A 26,485-nucleotide genomic window follows, 5' to 3' on the forward strand; every position below is an offset into this window, starting at 1 on the left:
ATATTATTTAATAAAAAAAAAAAAGAAACTAAACTATGATATGATATCTTAAATAAAGGTAAAGGAAAATAAAGATAATAAATAAATAATTTATAGTTATTAACTAACTATTAAACTAGTATTTCTTTGAAAAAGGAATAAATTTTATGTCAATGAAAAAAGGAAATAGATAAAATTATTATGTCCACATATATAGATAAAAATTAAAATTTTTAAAGGTTTACTAAATATAAGACCATAATAATTAAATTTGATAAATATTATATTTAAATGCTTAATTATAAAAATATGGGTCATATGAACATTTTTCCAACCTGAAACAATGGAAAATTTGGCAAAATACCTTTTATATATAGGTATATTTTATATATATATATATAGATATATGATAAAAAAAAAATAGATTGTCAAAAAAAATATTATATAATCAATCTTAATAGTAATAAGAAACAAGCAATCTGATTAAAAAGCAAACATTAATAAATTATAAATTAAAATTTTTGTTAAAGGATAATTTTTTAATCATATATACATAAAACTCCACCTTTAAGTTAGTAAAAATATGTTGCCAGTCTGGAGTACAATTGTAAATGAGATCAAAAGTAATACATTACAATTTTCATTATTATCAGCTGGTGGAATAGGAATGATACTAGTGATATTAACATATTTCAATGATGAAGATATTTTTAGTAATTTAACGGGTAAAAATTTTTGTAATTTTTAATAATATACATTTTTTTTAAATTAATTTTCTAGAAACACAGAGAAAAAGAAAAATTAAAAAAGAAATGCGAAAAATAGAAAAAAATCTTATCAAACGAAAAAGAAGAATGCAGGTATTTAGAGAAACTGTGGGAAAAATTAATAATTCTGATAGTAATAATTCTATTACATCAAATACTTTCTTATTAAATTGTAAATGATAGTATTAAAATCAAGAATATTAATCAATAGATAACAAAGTATTAGTAAGACATATTTTAATTTGAACATAATATAATTTATATCTTAATAAATTAGAATGAAAAAATCTCAATAATCTTTAATAATATACTAATGTACGATTTATTTAATATAAAAAAATTGATATTTTTTTTAATATGTGTAAAAATTTTCATTCATATTTTAAAACAAATAATTATTAGTCATAAAAAGTTTAATTAATTTCAAAATTTAGATAAAAAAAAATGTGAGAATTATTTAAACAAAAAATTCCACGTGTTTAAATTGTAATTTTATTATATAAATATACGAAAAAATACATATCTTTTTGCATTAAAAGTATATATATTATCTAATAAAAAAAATATTATGCAATAAGATGATATTAATAATGTGATGCAATTTTAAAAAGTTATGTTTATTGTCGTTAAGCGTAGGAAAAAGATTAAAAGATTAAACATTAAGTACTATTCCTCAAAGATCATTGATATACTAAGTTAACGTAAAATTATATTTTTAGAAATCAATTTTATAATTAATAATAAAAAATATTGTGTCTTGTTTAATTTAATCACAATAGACATCAATGATAAAAAAAAACAACTAATTATTATGAGTATCAAAATGAAGATTAAGATATAAAAAAAATCATATAAATTTACTATAACTTTATTTTTTAATTCAAACTTTTATTCAAATGATAAAAATTCATTTAACAATTAAATATTATTTAGTATAAAAATATATTATTTTAAAAAATTAAAAATTGTATGATAATAATATTTAGGATAAATATAAAGATAGAATTTGAATAATTTAAAAATGTTAAATAAATGAATATAATATAAATAATATATAAAAAAAATTCTACTAATGCTAACATTAAAAAAAAAATTAGATAATAAATACAAAAAAATTGTTTTTCAAAAATTTAGTATAAATATATTAGTTGAATCCCAATAGTATTCTTGCTAATCTATCTAATTAAATGAGCATTAACTTAAGACGTTTGCTAAAAACATTTAATTAAATTTTAAAAATTTTAAGATTTGACTTATTAAATAAACAATATTTATGCTTTTTAATTTTAAAGATTAATTAAGTGATAAAGGTAAGATTATTATAGATAAAAAAAAGATATTAATTTTAAATTAAATTAATACCACTTAAAATAAAAACAATGAAAATTGTAAAATTTTTTTTAATTTAATGTAAAAGTAAAATTTAGCAAATGTAATTTATTGATAACATTTTAGTCTAAAAAAGAAAATAATGATAAAAATTAAATTTTTGTTAATTTTTTTAAAAGCCAACAATATCATATATTAGGCATGTTAAAAGCATACATCAAAAAAAGAAAAATACTCTAAAATATTACACTATTATTTTCAATGTATTAATTAAATTAAGATAGTTTTAACATTCATTGTATGTAATTACATTTCACCTTATGTAAGCAAAATTTTTAAATTTATAAATTATAATATAGCTAAAAGTTTTTTATTAAGTTCAAGAAACAAAGAAAAATGTACATGTACTTGAATTATTATTCAATTTTTAAATAGATCTTGTTATTTTATTATGATATAGTATTATTGAGTAACAAACTAATTTTTTAAATGGCAACCATTTATAAATAATTTATGAATCTTCAAACGAACAACAAATGTTTTCTAAAATATTTGTTTCTAGTTACGATAAACACAAGTAATATTTTACAATTACTTGTAGCCTTTATTTATATTCAGTTGCTGTCTTTTTCTACAAATAATTGTATTATTAAAAAAAATGATTATAATCAAAATAACTTCAATTAACTATTAGTATTTTAAGATATAAATTTAAAAAAATATTTATTCCTTTAAAAATTTAAAAATAATTCTTTTCACAATTATTTCAGGAATCAATGGACATAATTTAATGAAATTAAAGTCATTCATTAGGTATATTTAATACCCAGGAATGTTTTCTTTGATTTTGGTCAAATTTTGTTTTCAAAAAAAAAAAACTATGGCCATCTAAAATTTTTTTTTCTTGTCCAAACTCAGGCCAAAAAATTGATTTTTTTTTTTTTTGAAAAATAAATTGTTTGCCCATTTCTACCCATTTCTAAAATTTCACTCAAATATGATTTATTTTAAAAAAAATGCATGTTTTGCGTTTTTGCAGCCATATCTATGAAAAGATTTAACTTTTTTCAAAAAAAAACTTTCTTTTTTCATAATCAACGCAATCTTTTCTTTCAGAAAACTTTTTTAAATGTTTGGAAATCAAAAAAAATTTTATTGGATCAAATTTCGCCTATATAATATAAGGATATAAAATATAAGAACGTCGCATTATAACATTGGCATAGAGAGTTAGAATGAAAGCAGCAAATGGAAAAATCACAATAAACAATATCTAAAAATTAAAAACTTATTTTTGACTATATAACAAATAAAACCTACATCAATATCATTGTTGAATGAATTAAAATTACTATATACTCTTTCAAATGTATCAAAATCAGATTCAGATACTTGAGAGAAACCGTCAGTAGTTTTCTTTAAAATATTCTCTTCAATAGAAAATGAAGTATTTATTTCAGCATCAAAACAATCACTACTTCGACTAGTAGGAGGATTGGAAATTGTCTCAACCGGAACAGTATCTAAAACGGGTTCATCAAATGACGTCTGAGTATAAGCTGTTGATAAAACTTTTGATTCCATAATGTGTTGATTCATTGGAAATAATAAACTATTCACATTTTCTTTTGTTTCAGTTGATATTGTTATAGGATCAGTATCAGCAGGAGAAACATTATCTACTCCCATACGTTTGAAACACTCATTATTTTCAGGAACTTTATTTCTTGGTAAATCCATATTGCAACTATCCTGCATCACATAGTCGGTTATTGGCACATCCCTGCTTTCAAATTGAAGGTTAATATCCTTTATCTTTTCTTCAAGTTCTTTACAACGATCATCATTAGCTTTTAAACGTATTTTTAAATCTTTACATGTTATTTCAGTTAGTCTATTCCTTTCTTCACTTTCCTCTAAATTTTTTTTTAAAAATTCTAAATCTTTTTTAAGAGAAATAATTTTTGTTTCTGCCTCAACTGCCCTTTCAACGGCTGCATTTTCTTTATTTTTTAGAGCTTTAAAAGTTTCTCTATAATTTTTATCTACTATTGTTTTGGATTCCAGGAATCTTTTAAGATCATCTTTTGCTTGTTCAAGAGTTATTGACTTAGAATATATTGCAAGTTGATGTTCAAGTAAAATAATATATTCAAGCATACTTTCTTCATTAATTGCAGCATTCCAAGTTGTTTCCGCAGCCTCTGCAGCAGAGACAACAGCTTCTTGAAGTGTTTGAATTTTTTGATTTAGTAATTTTTCCCTATAAGTTGCTTCTTTAATATATTGTTGTAGTTGAAAGAGTTCTGTTTCTGTTATATTAGGTAAATTTGAGGAAGAAGCTTGACTACCATCACCTACATCCGTTTTTGGAGGTTTAATTGGTTTTTGAACAAATGGTCTTACAGAAGCAATATCTTCATCATTTCCATTGATAAATTGAAGAATAGCAATTATACATCCACTAGATATTTTATTACTACTGTCAATTATTTCTACACCTAATTGAATTATATCTCCTGAATACAATGCTTTTGGTGCACTTTCTTCGGCAGTTTTAGAAAGACGTTCATTATTTACATAAGTTCCATTACTACTTTTTGTATCTTTAATATAAAATGTTCCTTCCTCCCACCACATTATAGCATGATGACGAGATAAAACCTAAAAAATTTAATACATTTATATTATTAATTATAATAAATTAAAACATGCTTTACAATCAAAAACCGCATTATCATTACTTGGTCGTGATTTTCCTACACTTCTACCAATTGTTATCGGTTTACTTTCAGAATCTGGAACAAAGACTTTTCGCCTTTCAAAAGTATGTGAATCAGCGGAAGGTATAAAAACAGCAAAACGTTGACCTTTATATTTCTTTAAATTTTTTGCTTCTTCATTCATTACATCCATGCTAATAACCATTTACAACAGATTTTAAATAAATAAAAAGAATAATAACACCATGCAATGCTAAAAAAAACAGTCTATAGTGACAAATATAATTTAATCGTTGTGACAAGATTAAAACTTGTAGTTTTGGTAAAACGCCACACATTGTTTTGTATGTAAGTGTGTATATATAAATGAAATATACAAGTTTTTACTTAAGTTTATACTAGCTTTATTAAGTCAGTAAAATTAAATTACAACATATAAGTAGTTATCGTAAATAATTAACTATTTGTATAAAATATAATTAAGTATAAAATTGAAGAAACAAAGAATTATTAATGTTTTTCTTGTTGAAGAGAATGTTTGTTTATTTAAAGCATAATTTTATAAGATGAATGTTTTAATATAAGCAATATTTAAATATTATGATTATAAACTTTTTTAAATGATAATTTAAGTAAGAGATTTTATATCTAAATGGAAAAATTAATTTTAACAAATTTTGACGATAAAAATTTAAACTTGTAGACTATTTTTTTATTTAAGACTAGAAATTTTTAATGAAAAGTTTTAATTTTATTATTCTTGTAGTATATAAAAGAATGTTAAATATATTTTAAAAAAATAAATATTTTTTTATAAATAACTGTTTGAGGAATGCATTAATCAAAATAATTATTAATATGACAAAATATTTTTAAAAAAAGTTGAGATATGTCAAGATAAGAATGTAAAATATCTATATTTTGAATGTCGAAAGTCGTAAAATTATAATTATGATTTTATAACTGATAAATAATTTTTTTTGAAATAAATCTTAATTAATATTTTTATCCTATATTTATAAAAATATTTTAATGAAATTTAAAGAAAGATATTTCGATTATTTTTTTTGAAGAATAAAAAGTTTTCTTCTCTTTATAATATGTTCGAAAAAAAGAAAGTAACTTTATAAATTTTAATTTTTGAAAAAAAATAAGATTCGTAAAATTACCATATTAACAATATTAAACAATTCTATTAAAAAATAAAAAAATTTGCATATGTATTATTAATTAATTGTTATTGTATCACAATCAAAATTGTAAAAAAAAAATTTTTTTTTCCCTTTAACTGGTATTGTTATAAATATATAACAAACTGCAAGTCTATATCTTGTAGCGATTGTTTTTCGTTCGCAAAACGCAGGCGCTTGTTGCTGTATTCATAAGATAGTATAGAAAATCATTCATAATTTCACGAAAATATTTTCAATAAGTACTTTTTTTTAAATTACAATGGTAACTATTGGTGTTGAAATTGACATTGAAGACAATGATATTAGCGAGGGCTTGACTAAGGGTGATGAAGGATTGTCATCAACATCATTATTTGGAGTCAATCAACTTGCCTCCTTAAGATGTAGGTTTGAAATATTTTCTGAATTTTTTTTACAATTTATAGGTTTTGATTATGAAAAAAAAACTGTTGATAATACATTTGTATGGAGTAACTCTTCGAAAAATCTTGTTGTATCTGTTGGAGACAATATATCAGGCTTTAAAATTGGTGAAAAAGTCACTAAAGTTTTTAGTAATAAACTTCCTGGTATGTTTTTTAATGTAATTTACCTTTTCAACAATAACTTTTTTTAGTTGATTATCTTAAAGCTGTGAGTAATTTACCTTCATCACATATCATTGTTGGTGTAACTTTTGATAATAAAATTATATTCTATGATGGTGTTAAAGAAAGTTTTGCTGAATTATCCCTAATGGTACCTGTATTAACTAATCCAATAATTTATTGTCATCGCTGGAAAGATCAAACGTATATTATCATATGTGGTAAAGGTAGTGAGAAAACTGTATGGATTACATTATCAGAACATGTCTCTTTTTACGAAAAAGCTGATGATCTAACTGAAGCAATAAATGAAGGATCTAGATCAGGAATCTCTGATCACTCACTTTCTGATAGCGTTGTTGTTTTTAGTCCTGAAAATAATCTACTGTATGCATTTACAAGAACTCCTGAAGGGTTCAATAGATATTATAGAATGACTAATGAGGGGATATTTGTACATAGAGAAGCTTATTCTGTGAAAGGTTACCTTTCTGTAACAATGACTCCTTTCTTTGCATTTGCTTTGTCTACTGATGGATTCTTAGATATATTTGAACTGAAAATGCTTGTATTGTGTAAACAAATTCTCCTTGTATCTGAAAACACCAAAGAGTGTGAGATTATATGTGATATGCAGGTTACTGCAACTTCTAAGACATGTTCTTTGGAGGGACTGTACATGCTTGTTTCTGTATTAGTTGGAAAAAAACATCAACTTCAAATAAGATCAGTTCAGACAAATGAAATAGTGTGTTCTATTGACTGTAGTGATAATTCATCATTCCTTCGCTGGGATCCAATTTTAAATTTAATGGCTTTTGTTGAAATGTCTGGTGGACAATTAACTTTAAAAACAATTACTGAAGCAACTCCTGACTTAAAAATTGAAAAACTTGTTTCTATGAAAAAGTTTAAAGAAGCTTTGGATTTAGCAAAAAAGTTTGCAGTTTCTTTTGATCCAATATATAAAGCACAAGCTTCTGATTTGCTAGAAAAACTAAGAAGTGGTGGTTATGAAAATGAAGACATTGATATTTTGTATAATATTCTCAAAAAAATTAAAAATCAAGATGCATTTTGTGACTTGTGTCTTGAAGGAATTATTTCCCTTAATATGTTTGATGTTGTTAAAAAGTTATTGGATTTAGCTTTGGATACAAAAACTAAAAATCGCTACATTGTGGAACAATTTAATACAATATCAGAACAATTCACGACAGCTAGAATGATTTTTTCTTTTGAAGAGTTTACTGAAAAATGGCTTAGTATTGTTGCACAACGTACTCCTATGTACTCTTTAATGGCAGATGCCGTTCAGGATGGAAATTACAAAAGAGCTGACATTATTTGGAATCGTTATATTTTAAAATCTGAGTTTAATAAAAACATTACGAAGGAATGTACCACTAGAATGATACAAATATTTTCATATCATGCTTTAGATAAAAATATTCGTAGTGATCTTTTGAAATTTATGGAAAATAATTTTATACCTTATGCTTTGATGAAACTTGGTGGTGAAATTGGATGTATGTATGCAGAAACATTAATTCAAGTAATTGTTGATTTAGAAGATGAAGAAGATGAAAATTATCCTTTAGTTGCTTATAATATTTCTCTCTCTTTAGAAAGAATCTCAAAATTACTGAAAGAAAGAGTATTAACTCCAGGTGAAAAATGTTTGTTTGTTAACATTAGAACAGATATGGGTTATGACTCATTTTGTCAATCAGATATTCTTGGACGGTTAAATAAATTAAAAGAAAATTTACTTAAATTAGTTAACTTGAAAGAACGTTACAACTTAACATTTGAATATGAAAAATTTGTTGGTTTATCTGAAGAAGATATTGGCGTACATATTGTTGAAAAGATGCTTATTAAGGAGGATGAAAGTGAACATATATACACAGAAATTTTTAAACCTTATTGTGATGAATTTGTATTGGATTTTAAGTCACTTATATGTGATTTTGTTCAAAAATGGTCAGCACAACAAATTGCTTTTACAGGAGATATTCAAGGAGGACTTTCAAAGAATAAGATTGGCAGTATATGTAAACTTATTGGAAGAATTGATGATCCTGTGCTTCAAATTAAAGCTTTACAACACTTAGCTGATGCTGTTCCATTTAATTGGCCAAAAGAATTAACACAATCTGTATATACAATACTAACTGATAACACTATTGCAAAGGATATAAAAAGTGACTTAACTGATCGTTGTAAACTAGCTGAAATTTGTCATATAATTAAAATTTATAAAGATGTACCTTATGAAATTGAAGAAATAATTAAGTACAGAAATGAATTTGAATATCTTATTCAAAGTATCTCTCTTAATGGTTCATCAGTTAATACTGAAACACTTGCAAATGATGTATTTAAACTTTATAAATTAAGGCATTCATATTGCAAATTACCAGGAACTTTTGTTGCTAATTATAATTATATATATGTACAACTATGGATACCATATTTAACTCAATGGAGATTTAGTGGATTTGAAAAGAAAGAACCTATGCAGTGGTTATTTAATCTTCCAAATAATGAAGCACAAATATCAGTAGCTAAATACTCAGTTGACTATATTTTGGATATTTATAAAAGAGGACGACAAAATTTAAAATCTCCAGATGAGATAATTTATTATTTAAAAACTTTGTCAATTGTTAAATCATTTATACTTAATTATCTTTCTAAGATTGAAAAATACCGATTAACTCTTGATAAATTGTTAGCTATTGAATCACTTTATTCACGTTTTAAAATATTAAAGTCTCCAACATTTTTCTTGGAAACTCCTAAAGAATCATCAAATTTTATTAGTGAAATGGTATCTACTTATGGGATTGAGAATTGGGAAAATATGTTAGAAATAATAAATATAACAAAAATGGACAGCATTTTAGCTTATAATTATCTTCTTAATGCTTGTGTAGAAAGTGGTAAAATAAATCAAGCTGCTTCAATATTGTTTACTATATCATTAAAAAAGTACTTATTAAATCCAAAAATGATATCAATGATTAGAATTGTGTTAGACAATATTTTCTTAAGACTTCATGAAGCATCGAATGAGAGATCTTTTAATCTTACTAATTTTGTAAATATGATTATGTTAGCATTGAAGGTATTTATAGCACAAGGAGATGGAATGGACACATTTAATTTTAATGATATTCTAGCATTTTCTAAATATCACAAATTTCTTAGTATTGTTAAAGATATGGTTGATTCTACAGATGTTTTACAAAACGACACAGTTGAAGTTATGGATACATCAGAGATTACTGTGAAAGATATTATTAATTGGGACATTCATCCTTTAGCACATTTACAGAAAACAAACAAACTTAAGTATTATATAACTTTAAACCCAAGATCTAAACCATTTACTAAAAATTATCTTCAATTGCCTATGAATGGAGAGTATAACATTGAATCGTTGTTATCTTTAGCTGCATCACTTTTAACTGTTGTAAAAGATGATAATGATTATGTTGAAGAAAATGAAATGAAAATTAAAAATTATATTGATGGATGGAAGAATAATTTTAACCAATTATTAATGGATGGACAATTTTTTGATGTTTTCAATCTCCTTGAAATTTATAATACATTACCAATCTCGAAGAAGGGTGATATTCGTGTTAGTGAAATTGTTAAACATTCAGCGGTTGGACTACTTGAAAAGATTTTATTGCTACCAGATTGTGATTTAGAATTAGGTTTAGGAGTCATTAATTCAGTTTCTGAAAAGCATGTTCATAGTATACTCCAGGAAATACGTAATTGTTTAAAAACTAATGCCAACCCTAGAGTTCATATTAATTTATGTGAATTAGTTGCTTCAGTGTATCATAAATTATCACAAATTGGATTGATAGAAATGCTTACAAAGAGATATGACGAATGTTTATGGAAAAGAAAACTTTCTAAATTTGGATTTAATTATTCTAGTAAAATGACTTTAAATGAAGTGATATCTTCTCTTGTAAGATGTAATGTACCTCATGACATTGCACATGAATATTGTATTTATAATAACATTGATTTAAATTCATTCCGACTTCAATGTGCATTACATTCAAGTCTTTATAGTTCAGAGTTACTTGATATGAATGATAATTTAAGATATATAGAACAATTGAAAAGAACTTCTGCATTACTTTCTATTGTAATAATTACTGAGGAACATGTACCATTTATTCAGGATGCAATAATGAAGATGTCACCATATAATCATGAAGGATTATTACTTCTTATTGATAAAGCTTTGCAATTTATTAAAGATGAAGGTATTCCCGATAACTTTAAACATTTACTTTATGATTGGAAAATTGTTATTGACTTTGTTATGTCATATGGAAAACGTAATGCTGAGATTTTACCAAATGAATGTAATTGGTTATCTTTACATAAATCTTCTATTGGAAATGGAACTTCTTCTGCTACATCTTTTGTTTCTGTTGAATCAAATCAATCTGTAGGAGAAATATCAATGATTGAATTTGAAGTGATGGAGGAAAAACGTGAAGCAGCGAGAAAACGTATGCCACAATGTGCAATTCAAAGATTACCTTTTCATTTATTGTGTTCAACTAATGAAGATGAAGTGAAACAATATGTTTGTCCAATTGTCTTTAACGAAGTCAATATTCACAATGCTTATAGATGGGTTGGTATTATTGTAAATACGGAATCAGTATTACGTCTTAGCCAATCTGAATGTATTTTTACGGCTATTAACAAACGTATAAAATATGCAGAAGAAAATAATATTTTTGTTGGAGATGTTGATAGAGATTGGATTATGTCTGCTATAGATGCTGTTGATGTATCAAAAGTAACAACTATTATAAAATATTCATCTAGATATACGACAAATTTAAAAAATCTAACAATTAAAATTGCTTATCTTAATATCTTTAAGGAAATTACTTCAACAGTAGCTGAACTATTGGAAGGAGATAAAAAAGAAGAAATTTTGAAATATGAGAAAGAACTTTCAAAAAGAATTATAAAATACTCGGTTGAAAAGATACTTTCTGATGATGGACTTCTTGATCAGGAAACAAAAGCACATCTTAATTCAAGTAATATTTCTGAAATGATTCGTTTTATTTACAGTAATTTAATTGACTGGAACAATTACCAAGATAGAACTTCAAAAATGAAAGCTTGTAAATTGATTGCTGACATTACAGATCTCAATTTATCTTCTCTCCATTCAACAATAATTGATTCATTATTGATACAGGAGACAATGATACAGGTTGGTGATCCTGATGCTACTCTTAACATGTCAGAAGAAGTTGTTCCAATTAACCAAGGAATTGATAATAGACTTGAATGTGATATTTTGGATGATGATGCTAATGTTAGTAAGATAGTTAATATTTTACGTACTGAAGACTACAGTAATATGATTAAAAAAATGTTTTCTATATTAAATAAAGATCCAAAAGTTTTGCCAGGAGGAATAACTACACTTATAAAAGTTATTCTTTGTATTTGTCGTATGTATCCTCGTAATGGAGAAAAAAATGATTCTTTTAAAGCTAAGAAACCTCAAATTCTTGTTGTTCTTAAAGGAGCTTACTATTATCATATGTTGTCAAATATTAATGTTAATTGTAAAATGGTAGATCTTATGAGTGAAGGTAAAATATTAGAAATTTTAAAACAACTTCAAAATTCTCCAGTTCACAGTACAGAAAAGGACTTTGTTGTTGTGAACATAATCAGAGATTATCTTAAAAAATCTCCTGAATATTCTGTGTATATGAAAACATACATACCACGTATGATAATGGGACGTCAATTTTCAATGGCAAAATCTATCTTAAATGATAGTAATGGTCCTATAACTTCTGATCATATGGGAAGTAACATTCTTCAATTTGTTCTTAAAACTATTGAAGGAATACTTAAACAAAATTTTAGTAATACTGATATTGCTGAGGATATGCTTCGATTTATTATTAAATATTCAATATCTTTTGGATACTCAAGACCACCACGTGAAACTGGATTATTTCATGGTAATCATGAGATGTCTAAAATTGTTCAATGTATTCTCAATCCTACAGGAGTATAATTTTTTTTTTTTGGTATAAATACATTTACATATACAAAATTGTATTTTTCTAAATAAATTTTTGCTTTTTTTTAGTGTCATAGTTTCTAATCATAATAATTTTTTTTAAAGAATAAAACAGCAAAAATTTTATTTCACAAAAATATAAAAAACTATTTTGAAGCACATTATACAAAAGATTCAAAAATTAATTCTAATTTTGAATATTCAAAATAATAGAAACTTAAATTGATTTTATTATATTTAAAAAAAGTAGTGTAACAATTTTACGCTATAATAATTATGTATTTATTAAAATTTAGTCAATTAAAAATTACATGAATATTTTTATTGACTTGAACAAAGACATGGGCACATTATAGACATAGCTTTATAAGATTTACATAATTCTTTAGCAGAACCCTTACAATTAATATTTTTGTCCAAACATCTTTGTGGTAGTGATGTATTAGTTACTCCACAATATCCACATGTTTTAGGGCAAATAATTTTCATTATTTTTTTGTATTGAGGAATTGTGCACAATGATTGAATACAGTTATTATTATTACTACTATTCACCTGATCATGACAAGATTCATAGGGTTTTGTTGTAGATGTAAATATATTTTTTGTAGTTTCAAATTGTGGGAATGTTACTGTAGTAGGTGCAAAAGAGGAAGAAGTAACATTCAAAGTTGTGCTTTTAGTCGCATATATAGTTGCATCTATAGTTGTACCTAAAGTTGTTTTCTCTGATGTTTGATACTTTATAGTTGGGTTAGAAGTTCCGTCATGAATCAAAGTTGATTGTTCTGGTATACTGTGTTGAAATAATGTAGTTTCTATAGTCGCAGAAGTATATGTTATAATATGACAATAAAATAAGATAATTAATTTTTTAATCATTTTTAATAAAATTAATAATTTTCGATTAAAAATTTTATTTTTTAAGTGATATTAAATATCTCAGTTTAAATTTACCAGCTGCTGATAAAACATTTCCTATATTTATTTTTCTAAACTGTTTGTTAAAATAAACTTTCATCTACAGATAAAAAATTCAAATTATTAATATTTATTTATTTAAATATTTTTATAAAAGAAATATGTCAAATATTTAACCTTATAAAATTTATTCTAATTACTTTTTAATAAAGTTAATATTTGTCAATCAAAGATGTGATAAATAATTGTGCATAATTTCACACATTATGTAAAAAAAATTTATTTACTAAAAATTTTAATTATATATGGTGAATTTTTTATTTAAACTGTTTTTTTTTCTGATAACAATCAAAAGTTGTTTTTTTAATAAAAAAATCTTTACGCCCTTACACATTGTAAAAATTGAAACATTCATATTTCATAATTATTTAACATTTGTTTATATAAATTATAATTTTATCATTAATTTTTGTTCATAATGTTAATTATTCTTATATTTCAATAATATACTTATCATAATTTATTAAATTTTTCTTTACGGTATATAATTGATGAACTTCTATCTATTGTAAACAATCAAAAATTAATTAATTAAGATGAATTTAATAGCATAAACATTATGTTAAAATGATTTATTTCAATTATATTTTATATTGCTTTAAAAAAAGAAAATTAAATGCAAACATTTTATTCAAATTTTAACTTTTTTCAATAAAATAATAACTTTAAATCTAGTTTTAATACAATTGTCAAAGTGTTAAGTCAAAGTTTAACTATTGAATATAACATATTTAAAGTATTGAAATTAAAATAAGAAATTTGTAATTATATTTTTATTTCTTATGTCAGATATTTTAATTATTAAAAAAATAATATAATAACGGTTGTCATTTAAATAAATTTGTAAAAAATTATCACATATGTTGGTTGGCAAATTCTATAGTTAAAAAAAATCCATCAAAGCAGATTTACCTTAATTTTAAATATAAAAGAATATTAATAAGATAATAATAATAATTTTCAAATTGATCATGAAAAATATCATCGTTTCTTTTTATAAATTATTACTTAATATCAATGTTTTAGAAAAAAAAGTTCAAAATATAAAACAAAAATTTATTTATATATCCCATATATTTAATTTTATCCCATCATTTATTTATTTTTAAGTTACTGTTAAATAATTGTATTTAAAAAAATACAGTATTTGTTAAATTTAAGCCAATAGAAAATTTTAAAAGTATATTTTTTATATTTATATTAGAGAAATAGAATTTTTACTTACAATTTCTGTATTTAAAAAAAATTTATTTACGAACATAAATAATAACTAAAAATATTATATTTTGATTTTTTTTTGTATACTTAGAAAAATTAATTAGTTTGTAGTTTTTTAATGAATTTATTAAATTGAAAATAGTATTATTAAACACCAGATATTGGTTTAATTAACAAACTGTCTTACAACTATATTCTTCCAAACTGTTTGGTAAAATGTTCTTCTATTGATGATAACAAATATTATATTGTGTGGAAGTGCTTTTCTTACATATAATTAAGCTAATAGTTACTATATATTTTTTAGTAAACCTTAGCAATGAAGTTGCTTGGCAATGTCCGGAATTTTGGAAAACTCATTGATCAAAATATAGTTGGATTCAGTACTCAGATATCTGCACCAGAACCTAAAACAACAAGTCTTAGTGCCTCTTTTAAGAAAGGTGGTGGTGGTCGTGCTTCATTTTCAGGAAATGTAGTTACAGTTTTTGGTGCAACTGGAAAAATTGGAAGTGCTGTTATTAATGAACTTGCAAAAAAAGGAAATCAAATAGTTATACCATATCGTTGTGATCCTTATTGGGTAAGAGAACTTAAAGTTGTTGGAGATTTAGGACAAGTACTTTTTGTTCCTTTTGATCTTAAAGATGAAAAATCTATTGCTGATGCTGTAAAATATAGCAATGTAGTTGTCAATTTAATTGGATCACGCATTGAAACTAAGTAAGTTTTATAAATATTATTATTATAAAATAATTAATTGTTATTTAAAGAGCGTTTAACTTTTTTGAAACACATGAACATGGAGCAAGAAGAATTGCAAAAATTTGCCGCGAAAGTGGTGTTGAAAAATTGATACATATATCAGCATTAAATTCTTCCGTCAATCCAGAAGGTCATCTTATCTCTGGAGGTTCTAACTTCCTTCGTAGTAAAGCTCATGGAGAAATTGCCGTTAGAGAAGAATTTCCAAATGCCACAATAATTAAACCTGCTGTCATGTTTGGTGAAGTTGATTCATTTATTAGAATTTATGTTTCAAGATTCCGCAAAACATTCTTTGATAATGTATATTTGTACAAAGCTGGAGAACATACATATAAAATGCCAGTCTATCAAAATGATGTTGCTAAAGGAATAAGACTTGCTGTGATGGATCCAACTGTTCATGGTAAAACTTTTGAATTTGTTGGACCACACTGCTATAAATTATCTGAATTGATTGATTATATGTATAAGAAAGCACATTGTCTTAAAAAATTCAGTTTTAATTACAAAAGACATGGTTATCCTGATCCAGTTTTCATTTCATACCTTCTTGCAAGTCAAATTTGGAGTAAAATCTTTAAAAGTGATGTTCCACTAAATAAAGAATGGATGGAAGTTGTTGAAGGAACAAGTGATGTTCTTACTGGAGCTCTTACTTTAAAAGATCTTGGTCTTCATAGATTAACAGAATTTGAGTACATTGGAGGAATGTTGGCAGCAAGATATTCATTCTTTAACTATTATGAACAAGAATATAACGAACTTCCTGATCCACCACTTCCATTACGTTCACCACCAATTGTCAAGGAAAAATTAGATGTTTCTAACATCGTTACATCAACTAGTAATTTCAATGTTTATGCTTAAGTATATTGAAATAAAATTAGGTTACTTTTTTAATACTGTAAAACTTGTAGTTAATTTTCTTATACTTTACTTGTCGATTTATGTTAAAATAATTGATAGAATATAAATTTTATCTTTATTATTTTTGACATAATGTGTTTGTTTCATGTTAATGTGTATTCGGTTAGATGAAATTTTTAAAATCCCAATAACTAATGAGACTAGTAAAACCTTACAATTGAGGATAATTTAACTTTGGATGTTTTTTTTTGAGTACGAATAATCAATTTATATGTGATAACATTTTTAAAATATGAATTTGATAAAAGTATATATATAGAACTTTGATTTTTATTTGTTTAAAGTTTCCTGACATAACAATTGAAATAAAACAATTATGTAGTATTTGAACTTACATAATTTATGATTTTACCTTGATTTTTTATCACTACTGCAAAATTTGTACAATAAAAAAATGAATGTAAAGGATTTTAAATATGACATATTTTTTAAATACATAAAAAATATTTTAAATAGTATTTATATTATTATTAAAAATATACAATTTTTAATTTATATTTCATAGAGATAAAATTATGAAAAAAACAGCAAAAATAAATTTTTTATTATAGTAAATAATAAAAATAAAAAAAATTTTATTATTAAAGTGTGGTGTTACCAATTTTTTTCTATTAATATTGTCTATCAGTAAAAATTTTTCATTTATAACTTTTTTTTTGTTAATTTAATATGTTGAGAAATCTAAATTGTTTAATATGTTTTACCATATGTTTGATTGAAATTTTTTTATCTGTTATACTATAGGTAATTGTAATAATTTAATGTTTTGATAACTGTTTTAAAATTTATTAGATAAAAAAAATCTGAAACAACAACTTATTTTGAGAGTGAGTAATTCAGTTATTAATAAATTATTTATTTATGAATCATTAATTTGTAATATTTTCTTCAAGGTTTTGTTATTATCTTTTTTTTTAAACTTTTTTTAAACCCTTTTTAATATTTTAAGTATCAGAAAAATGGGAAAATTAACATAAGATTTTAACATACTTATTAATTAATTTTACTTTCTTTTAAATGTTAGTACTTAATTATATTTCATAAAACTTTTATAATTTATATGTAAAAAAAGTAGTAGAAATAATTATAATATTTTTATTATTATAATACTTTGAAATTAATTATATTAGTAATAAAATTTTTATAAACTAAGAATGTAATGATAAATCGTATAACAATAAATTTATAATCTTATGATAAAATTTAAAGTAATATGACAATTTTTAATAAATTAGTCATTTTTCCACATCTATTTAACTTTGTTCACAATGATTGATTTATCAATTTTAAAAGTAACAATTTAATAATACTTTAATCTATATGTCAATTTAGTAACATATTAAATTTTTTTTTTCTTCAAATTTTACCATATTCACATTCTGGTACTATCAAAGTGATTTATTTTGTCAAGATTTTTGATTTATCATTTATTTATATATTAATTAAAAAAAAAGAAATAAAAAAAATTTATATATTAAATATTTTATTTAAAAAAAAATTTTTGTTAAAAGTAAGAAATTTAATTGATTATAATACTTATAATTTTATAGAGAAAATTAAAAGAAGGATAAACAATAATAAAATAATATACAATGTAAAGTTTAAAGAGATACAATTATGTAGGTGAATCCGTATATTATAGATGCAATTGTAAATGATACAATAGTAAATAATTGTTGATTTTGATGTTAAATATTGAAAAAAAAAATATAAATTTATTTGCCTTTAGCGGAAGGACTTCTTCTTTATCTCTTTTTACTACGTCAAAAATTGTTTTTTTTTTTATTTTAATGTTGATAAATTTAAATTGAGTATTGTGATTGTTGATGAATGAAAAGCAATATTATAGCAAAACAAAAGGCACTTTTATAAATTATTATGATTATTATATTAAAAATCAAAGTTAACAAAAAAGTTATACAAAACTGAAAAGGACAAAATTAAATTAGCGTGTAAACTTTTAGTATGTTAAAATAAGAGTTAAGGCTTTCCAGATACTCGTATCCCAAAAGTTATTTGGATAAATTATGAAAAAAAAATTTTTTTTCTTCGAGGCTATTGTTTTGAGAGAAGTTTATACTTGTTTGTTTTTCTTGTAAATTTTTTTTGTTGTTGTTGATATTATCATGTTATGATACAATACTTTTAATTTCCTTTTAACATTTTACATAACATGTTTTACTTTCATATTCTTTTCCTCTACAATTTCCTTTTCCGTAACATTTTCGTACTCTTTTTTGTACTCCATAACCGCATCCAGATGAGTCATCTATGGTACATTGACTAAAATAGCCCCATCCTAACAAAAATAAGTTAATTAATATTTAAGCAATAAATGAAAATTAAATTTAGCATGAAAGAAAATTTTTAATGCGTAAATTTTTAGGTAAGCATTTTTTTTTACATGCTTTTGTATTTTAGTAATTTATTCAAAAAAAAAGAGCCAATAACTTTAAGTGTTAAGTGTGTGGCAGTGATATAAAAGTAATTACACTGATATTTTTTAAGCTATAGCTATAAGCATTTTTTTTTTGTTTAATCAACGACAATATACTATTTTTTTTTTTGGTTAAAGCTTTTTTTTTTAATTAAAAAATAGCATACGTAGTAAAATAAAGATAATAGATATCTTTTTTTTTATCAATTTAATTATATTTTAACACTAATAGCAGTACTAAGGCGTCTAGGAATAATAACATTAATGTTATTAGGATTGATAGGTATATTAAATGATGATGGTATATAATTACGTGGAATGCTAACATGATATCTAAGAATGGATGATTTGGAAGAGGAAACTATATTTTTAGTTGTTGTTATAGAAGATGGTAACAATGTAGATGGTATAATGGTTGTTGTTAAAGTAGTTGTAGATTCTGTTATACTAACTGAAGATTGTCTTCCTTCTGTTGTAGTAAAGATTCTTGTAGTTGTTTTTATAATCGGAGAGGTTGTTGTAGTAGTAGTAGTAGTAGTTGTTGTTATTGTTGTTGTAGGAGATGTAGTTGTCTGAATTGTTGTTGTGGTTGTTGGAGATAATGTTGTATAAATAGTTGGATTTACTAAAGAAAAAAATGGTTTTATAGTTGTAGATGTTAAAATTGTATTTATACTTTGTGTATCATTAGGAACACTTGATTTAACAACTACTTTTTTATCAATATTATTAGTATCATCATTTTGTTTCACACTATTATCAATCTTTTCAGATTCAAAACTATCTTTAACACCATTATTTGTTGTATTAGGAGCCATCTCATTATTACCCTCTACTATACTATTACTTATTTTATTATTATTATCATTATTATTATTATTATTAAAACTATCATTATTATTTTTTTCATTAAGCTCACCTCCCCAGGTTGCCTGGTTTTGTTTTGATGTTTTATCTTCATAACATGGTTTCGTTTCTCGAATATCACCAATACAATTTCCTTTCTGGCAATGTCTAGTTCTACTTTTTGTTCCTTGTTTATAATTATTATTACTACAATATCCCCATGAACTCCAAAGAGACCATTTATAATCATTTCTATTATTTTGAATACATGACATTCTTTCTTGACCAGAACCATCACATGGTTCAGCCATACAAAGTCTATATCTAAATTGCATACCATTACTTCCACAGGTTCCCCAACTTTGCCATGATGCCCATACTCCAACATTATTTTTTGTAGGTCTATTTCTAGGACATTGAATTTCTTCACATGTTCTAATTTCCATAGACTCACCCTGGCATGAATATGAAACAACATTTTGAGGACTCATACAACGACGATATCTTGCCTGTGAACCTTTATTACATGAAGCAGAACAACTATTCCATGATTCCCATGTAGTCCAATTTGGTTCAGTTCTTCTAATTACTGGACATTCATGTGTATTACAAGATGTCAATTCCTGTGCACTTCCTTCACATTTTCCAGGTACACTACAACTTCTAGCTCTTTGTTTAACACCACCATTACAGGTGGCACTACAACTATTCCATGCACCCCAAGCTGACCAAATTCCACCAATATTTTTAGATTCATATTGGTAACCAGAAATTTTTGGTGAGATACATTTTTGACTTGGACAAGATACATCTCTATTAATTAGGGCAGTGTTATCGCAAGATAATGATAAACATTCACCATCTAAACAATATTTATCCCATCCACAAGATGTTCCATCAGGAAGATTATCTCCAAAAAATCTATAATTTTTTTGCGTCCCTTTTGCTGTTTTAACATCACAAAAGACCTAAATTAAATAAATTTTTAATAAAATTATAGTTTAAAAATATAAAAATTTCTAAACAAAATCAAGTTATATAAAATTTTTTTTTTTTAATTTATAAATGTCAAATAAAAAATATCAAAAAGATAATAATTTATTGAAAGATTTCCTTTAGAGGAAGTATATTTTTGATTATTTTTATTATAAAGTAATTTTATTATTATAATGTATAAAATATTTCTTAAATCTTTTAAATGTTTTTCTTAAAAATTGTTAAATTGACCGATTTCAACCAATAATTAATTATCGTTAAAGAAACATAACATTAAATTGATATAATTATTTTCATTACTTCCGGGGAATAAATAAAATAGTATTAATATATATTAATATAATTTCTATTCCTATCTTTTACTATCATATATGTGCTATTATATAAAAGACTAACAAATTGTTGAAAAATTATAGAAAAAAAAAACTAGTTTTTGAATGACATTAATATATTTTATATTTATCGGAAAACTGTTAAATCTATATAGTTTTAATTTTTAAATATTTTTGTTATTAGTTAATAAAAAAAATATATGAAAGAAAAAAAAAACTTACTTTACATGCACGTTGAGGAAATCGAGTTAATTGACTACCTGTTCCTGTAAGTTCTGGATCTTTTTTGTTTCCTTTATGTTCTCCACATTTATCAGTAATATACTAAAAAAAAATAAATAAATATAAATATTTAAGTTATAATATTTTAAATAAAAAAAAAAATATATATATACCTGATTAACAGATATTGCATTATTATTTCCACAATAACGATTACAAACTAATCCAATAACATTAGATCCATTACATTCTTCACCACCATTTTGTGGTGCTGGATTGGTACATGTTCTTGTTGCTTTGACAATACCAATTGAACCAATAATATTTGGACAGGTACATGGAGAACATTTAGCTGTTGACCAGGAAGACCAATCTCCATCAACAGTATTAAATGGTTTTGTAGTTTTTATTGGATAAGGTGTTGTTAATGCACCAACTTGTCTTTGTACTCCAGTATATGGAACACATCTACCTAATTGGCACCATTTATTTGGTCCACAAAATGTTCCCTCTAATGCAGGGTGTGATGTTATAATACGACCAAAAGAATTTTGACCACACCACATCATAAAACAAATACCATCATAATGATCAATTCTTGGAGTTATTTGATGGTATCCTGGTCCATGCATTAATTGACATTGTAAATTTGCATCATATAATTGTCCTGGTAACATATCTGTTGGTATTTTTAATCGTTCAGGTAAATTTGTTGTTCTTAAACAATTTCTTCCTCTAGAATCAAGTCGTTGTAAAAAACTATGATAATCTCTTAATGAACAGGTACTCCAGGTAACTTTTCCTGGTCCTAAAGATGAACTCATAATAAATTTAGAAGGACAATATGGTTCATCATGTCTCATACCAAGTGAATGACCTAATTCATGAGTAGATATAAAAGCAGATGTAAAATCCATTCCTTCTGATACAGCACATGTATTCCATGGATCACACATACCATCAAGTCTAGCTATTCCAGAAATAGATCTTGAATTTACACCTCTATGAATATCATAACCTGTAAGAAGTATAGCAAAATCCCAATCACGTACACCTAAATTTCTTTGATATTTACAAAATCGATCAAGAAGTAATTGTGCATTACCACTTTGATGAAGATTTGGATGTAATGCACTTGGTTGTTGTTTAAAAATTTCAAATCTAACAATTTTAAAATTTAATTTTGGTATAGCTGTTGGTTGTTTATACATAATTTGAATATTATTAAACATTGTTAATGTATAATCTTGTAATTTAGATGTTGCTTGAGAACCATATTTATTATTAAAATGTGTCCATAATAATTGATCAACAAATACACCAATCTCTACAACAAGATTAGATTCTTGAGATAATTGTTGACCTATAACAAAAACATCCTCATGAATACCTGCTTCATCTTCAATAAGATCATCTGTTGTTATAGTATTATCTATTCCACAAAAATCAGTCTCTGGAGGAATATTTCTTTTATAAATAACATGTAATGGTGTTCCATCATTCGATCTTTTAACTCTATTATGATGATTTTCGGGTATTGGATGAATGACATAAAATGAATCATTATAAATTAATGTTCCTTTAATTTCATTATCACAATTAGAAATTGCAGCAATCATATCGTTAGAAAAATGTTGATAATGACATTTTTCAAAATTATTATTTAAACTTAATACTCCGGCTCCATTATGATTATTACGAACAATGTGTTTGATTTCTTTATGAATGAGATCTTCAGTTTCCTCTAATGTAATATATTTATCTTCGTCATTAATTTTAATTACAATTCCACTCAATCGACCATCTTTTTTAAAAATATTTTTTGGATATATTGTATCATGTTTTGGAACTAAAAAAAAAAAAAAAATAATAATACAATTTACCATTAATCAAAACAACAATTTCGGGTTTAGGTAAAATGACATTATAAAATGACCTTTTAAAATTTTATAAACTTTGACTTAAGTAATGTATTTGTAAAATTAAATATAAAAAAATAAACATTATTTTTAACTGAGCAGTGCATATTTTATTACATTAACATAATAAAAAAAAGTCATTGAAGTGTGTGTGTTTTTTTTTCTTTTTACTAATCATATAAATATACCTAGATTACATTTATAGTATTTACAATAATTTGGTAATAAATTTTTGTGCAGAAAAATTTTTAAAAAGATGAAATTTTTAATTATAACAATTTATTTAATATTCATTTAATCAATATTATCATATTTTTAAAAAAATATTTTTTAATATGTTATTGTATATAATATTTTATATTATAAAAATTATATATTATTGTACTTTATCTAAATATATTATATAATTTTTTTTTTTGAATAAAAATAATAGTTTATTTAATGATCTTTTATTTTAAAGAAGTTCTTTATAATTTTACCCTGAATAATAGTAATATATGTATGGATGCGTAGTAATAAAAGGACATGACAAAGTTACTTTCTACATTATCAATATGAAATCTCACAAGTTAGCCCTTTTAATTTTCTCAATTCAATTAGGTGAAAAGGTAAAGTGAATGTTATAGCAGTTGTTGATATTTATTCATAATTGATTACATTAATATTAGTTATAAATGCTTCTACATTTATTTAAGAGTAAGTAAAAAGTAATTTTATATTATAAAAAATTTGGTTAACTTTAAATTAATAGGGTAAAGGAGAAGAATATATAATAGTGATGGGTAAAGTAATAAAAATTGTAGAAATATAATTTTGTACAGTTGTGAATTTACTATTTGCACTATAAAAATTACTTCTGGTATTGGTTGAATCTAATAAATCACGTTTTTTAAAATAATAATTAGATAATTTTTTTAAACTTACCTTTTGATAACTCAGTTACACCAAAAGTATACTTTAACTCATCTGGGGTAAAAAATTGATAAATTGAATTAGTTATCTAAAAATATTTAAAAAAAAATAAATAATATTATTATTTTTTTTTTATTTATTTATTTTCCCTTACCGAAATTAATAATAATAAATGGCATAAAAAAATGTATAAAATTGCAAATCGAGTCATTATCTCCCTATCAAAACCAACTTAAAAGTTGTTTATATAAATAGTACTAATAATATTTTGATATAATAAATTGACTTCAAAAATTTAATTTTTTTTCCAAAATAGTATTAATAAAAAAAAATATTATATGGAGACAATTATTCTAATAAAAATAATAAAGCTTTTATTAAAGAATTGTCCGCTAATATTGGAGAATCAAGTTTACAAAATTGATATATTTTTTTTTTTTGTTTCTTTATTATATATTATTCGCTAAATTGTCGCAGCGTTGAGATTATTCACAATAAAAAAAATGCCAATTAATTAATAGTTAAATGTTAATATTTATAATCTAAAATAAAAAAAAATACAAATTTAATTTAATTTATTTTTATTTTGGCAATAAAAGATGTAGCATATTAATAGGATAGCTTTTAATATAATATAAAGTTTTATTAATAAAAAAAAAAGATCATTAACAATATTTAGTAAAGGTATATAGTTATAGTGAAAGGCCACGATAGTAAATGTAAAAATTATGTTGTAAAAATGGCAACGACAAATTTGTTGATATATCATGTACATAATGTAATGATAGTACCGTTTGAGTATATTTCAGAAAACACATTGAAGAAAAGGCGTGTTATAATGTTAAAATAATAAGTAACGTTATAATTAGGAAAAAAAAATATATATATATAGTGTACAATAAGCTAACAATTTTAAAAAAATTCAAAACATGTATATATAGGAAAAAATATTATTATATAAAATAAATATTAGTTATTAAATTTTAATAAATTTTATATAAAAATAAAATAATTTAAAATTATAAAGAACCTGTCAATAAGAGATAAGAATCAAGTTGAAACTTTTGTCTAAGCTCATTTTTGTATGTAGATCAAAAAATAAGTGAACATGCCTCTTGACGTAATGGTACTTTTGAAGGCATCGCTTGAAGGTGGGACATTTCCTTGTGTAGAAGTCATGGAGCGCGGCGAATTTTATATTACCTGGTATTTAAAAGTAGTCTTTATATGATAGTAGTGATGATCAAGTTTGTGGTGGAGGCGGATTTCTGGTCATCGTTATAAAATTGCTTTTTTATAAACGTCAAAAGATGATACATAAAAAAAAATTAAAAGTACACCTTATTTTCTATAGCGTGTGGGAGGTGAGAACTTGAATTGGCAAATTTTTAAGATATTTTTAATTATTTTCAATTACAAATATATAAGTTACCCCATTAAAAAAAATGTAAATGAATAGTGTTTAAACGCCTCTGCATGTCCATAGTTGTGCTAACCCCTTTTCTAAGTATTAATTATATGAAATCAGAAGTTGATGTCAATTTTTTCTAATGAGTATCAAAATTATAATATAAAAAAAAAATTAAAATAAATTTAATATATATATATGGATGTATTTATACATATATATTTAATAATAACGACATATTTGACTTTTTGTGATATACTCTAAATTTCTAATTATATTTTTATATATGTATATTAGTAAGTATAACATAATTATATTATAGCAAATCATTATAATTAACAATAAATCATTGGATTTTACATACTATTATAGAATGTAATAAAAATTTGGTTTACCAACGATTCAATGATATTAAAGTTTATTTAAAAAAAAAAAATAATATCATTTTATATTAATCGCATCAGTAGTGCTTCTATAATATTTAAGGTTTAGTGTGATTATTATTTGTAGATGCGGATATTCAATTATATATTAGATAATGAGTTTGATAAATGATAGAGATAAATTTAAAATAACAAAATATAAAAAATGAAATCACTATCTACATGAATGTTATTAAGAAAAAAAGATTTTATTAAATGTAGTGAAAAGAAAAATCGCCATTGTAAATTTCGTAATATCTTAATATGTATTTTTGTTGGTTAATTTACCAAACTTTATTAACTATATATACACATATTAGAAACAATAAATAATGAGAATTTTTATAAAAGAAATTTTAATTTTAAATGCGTTTTTTTTTTGTATTTAATAGATAGTAATAAATTTTTTT

At 23.6% G+C, this 26,485-nt stretch overlaps 6 protein-coding genes across 6 annotated transcripts; 3 read left to right on the forward strand and 3 right to left on the reverse strand.

Annotated features, from left to right (window-relative positions):
• Positions 1-562: 562 nt before the first annotated feature.
• Positions 563-926, forward strand: SRAE_2000500200 (Hypothetical protein; the record flags this gene model as incomplete). Its single annotated transcript, XM_024643957.1, has 2 exons — positions 563-704; positions 760-926. The coding sequence occupies 2 exons, from the start codon at positions 563-565 to the stop codon at positions 924-926; spliced, it is 309 nt and encodes a 102-aa protein (XP_024509566.1).
• Positions 927-3,246: 2,320 nt separating this feature from the next.
• On the reverse strand, positions 3,247-5,003 carry SRAE_2000500300 (Sarcolemmal membrane-associated protein; the record flags this gene model as incomplete). Its single annotated transcript, XM_024643958.1, has 3 exons — positions 3,247-3,348; positions 3,396-4,739; positions 4,791-5,003. The coding sequence occupies 3 exons, from the start codon at positions 5,001-5,003 to the stop codon at positions 3,247-3,249; spliced, it is 1,659 nt and encodes a 552-aa protein (XP_024509567.1).
• A 1,247-nt stretch (positions 5,004-6,250) lies between these two features.
• Positions 6,251-12,681, forward strand: SRAE_2000500400 (Hypothetical protein; the record flags this gene model as incomplete). The annotated part of the gene is made up of 5 exons (XM_024643959.1): positions 6,251-6,374; positions 6,417-6,560; positions 6,608-11,427; positions 11,515-12,244; positions 12,287-12,681. The coding sequence occupies 5 exons, from the start codon at positions 6,251-6,253 to the stop codon at positions 12,679-12,681; spliced, it is 6,213 nt and encodes a 2,070-aa protein (XP_024509568.1).
• A 327-nt stretch (positions 12,682-13,008) lies between these two features.
• SRAE_2000500500 (ShKT domain-containing protein) lies at positions 13,009-13,569 on the reverse strand (the record flags this gene model as incomplete). Its single annotated transcript, XM_024643960.1, has 1 exon — positions 13,009-13,569. One exon carries the CDS (start codon positions 13,567-13,569, stop codon positions 13,009-13,011), a length of 561 nt encoding a protein of 186 aa, XP_024509569.1.
• A 1,636-nt stretch (positions 13,570-15,205) lies between these two features.
• SRAE_2000500600 (NADH dehydrogenase [ubiquinone] 1 alpha subcomplex subunit 9, mitochondrial) lies at positions 15,206-16,521 on the forward strand (the record flags this gene model as incomplete). The annotated part of the gene is made up of 2 exons (XM_024643961.1): positions 15,206-15,609; positions 15,660-16,521. The coding sequence occupies 2 exons, from the start codon at positions 15,206-15,208 to the stop codon at positions 16,519-16,521; spliced, it is 1,266 nt and encodes a 421-aa protein (XP_024509570.1).
• Positions 16,522-18,737: 2,216 nt separating this feature from the next.
• On the reverse strand, positions 18,738-24,456 carry SRAE_2000500700 (Stall; the record flags this gene model as incomplete). The annotated part of the gene is made up of 6 exons (XM_024643962.1): positions 18,738-18,880; positions 19,245-20,832; positions 21,415-21,516; positions 21,588-23,263; positions 24,258-24,333; positions 24,400-24,456. The coding sequence occupies 6 exons, from the start codon at positions 24,454-24,456 to the stop codon at positions 18,738-18,740; spliced, it is 3,642 nt and encodes a 1,213-aa protein (XP_024509571.1).
• Between the last annotated feature and the right edge of the window lie 2,029 nt (positions 24,457-26,485).

This window comes from Strongyloides ratti, assembly GCF_001040885.1.
Source record: "Strongyloides ratti genome assembly S_ratti_ED321, chromosome : 2".
In the NCBI taxonomy this organism is placed as follows: Eukaryota; Metazoa; Nematoda; class Chromadorea; order Rhabditida; family Strongyloididae; genus Strongyloides; species Strongyloides ratti.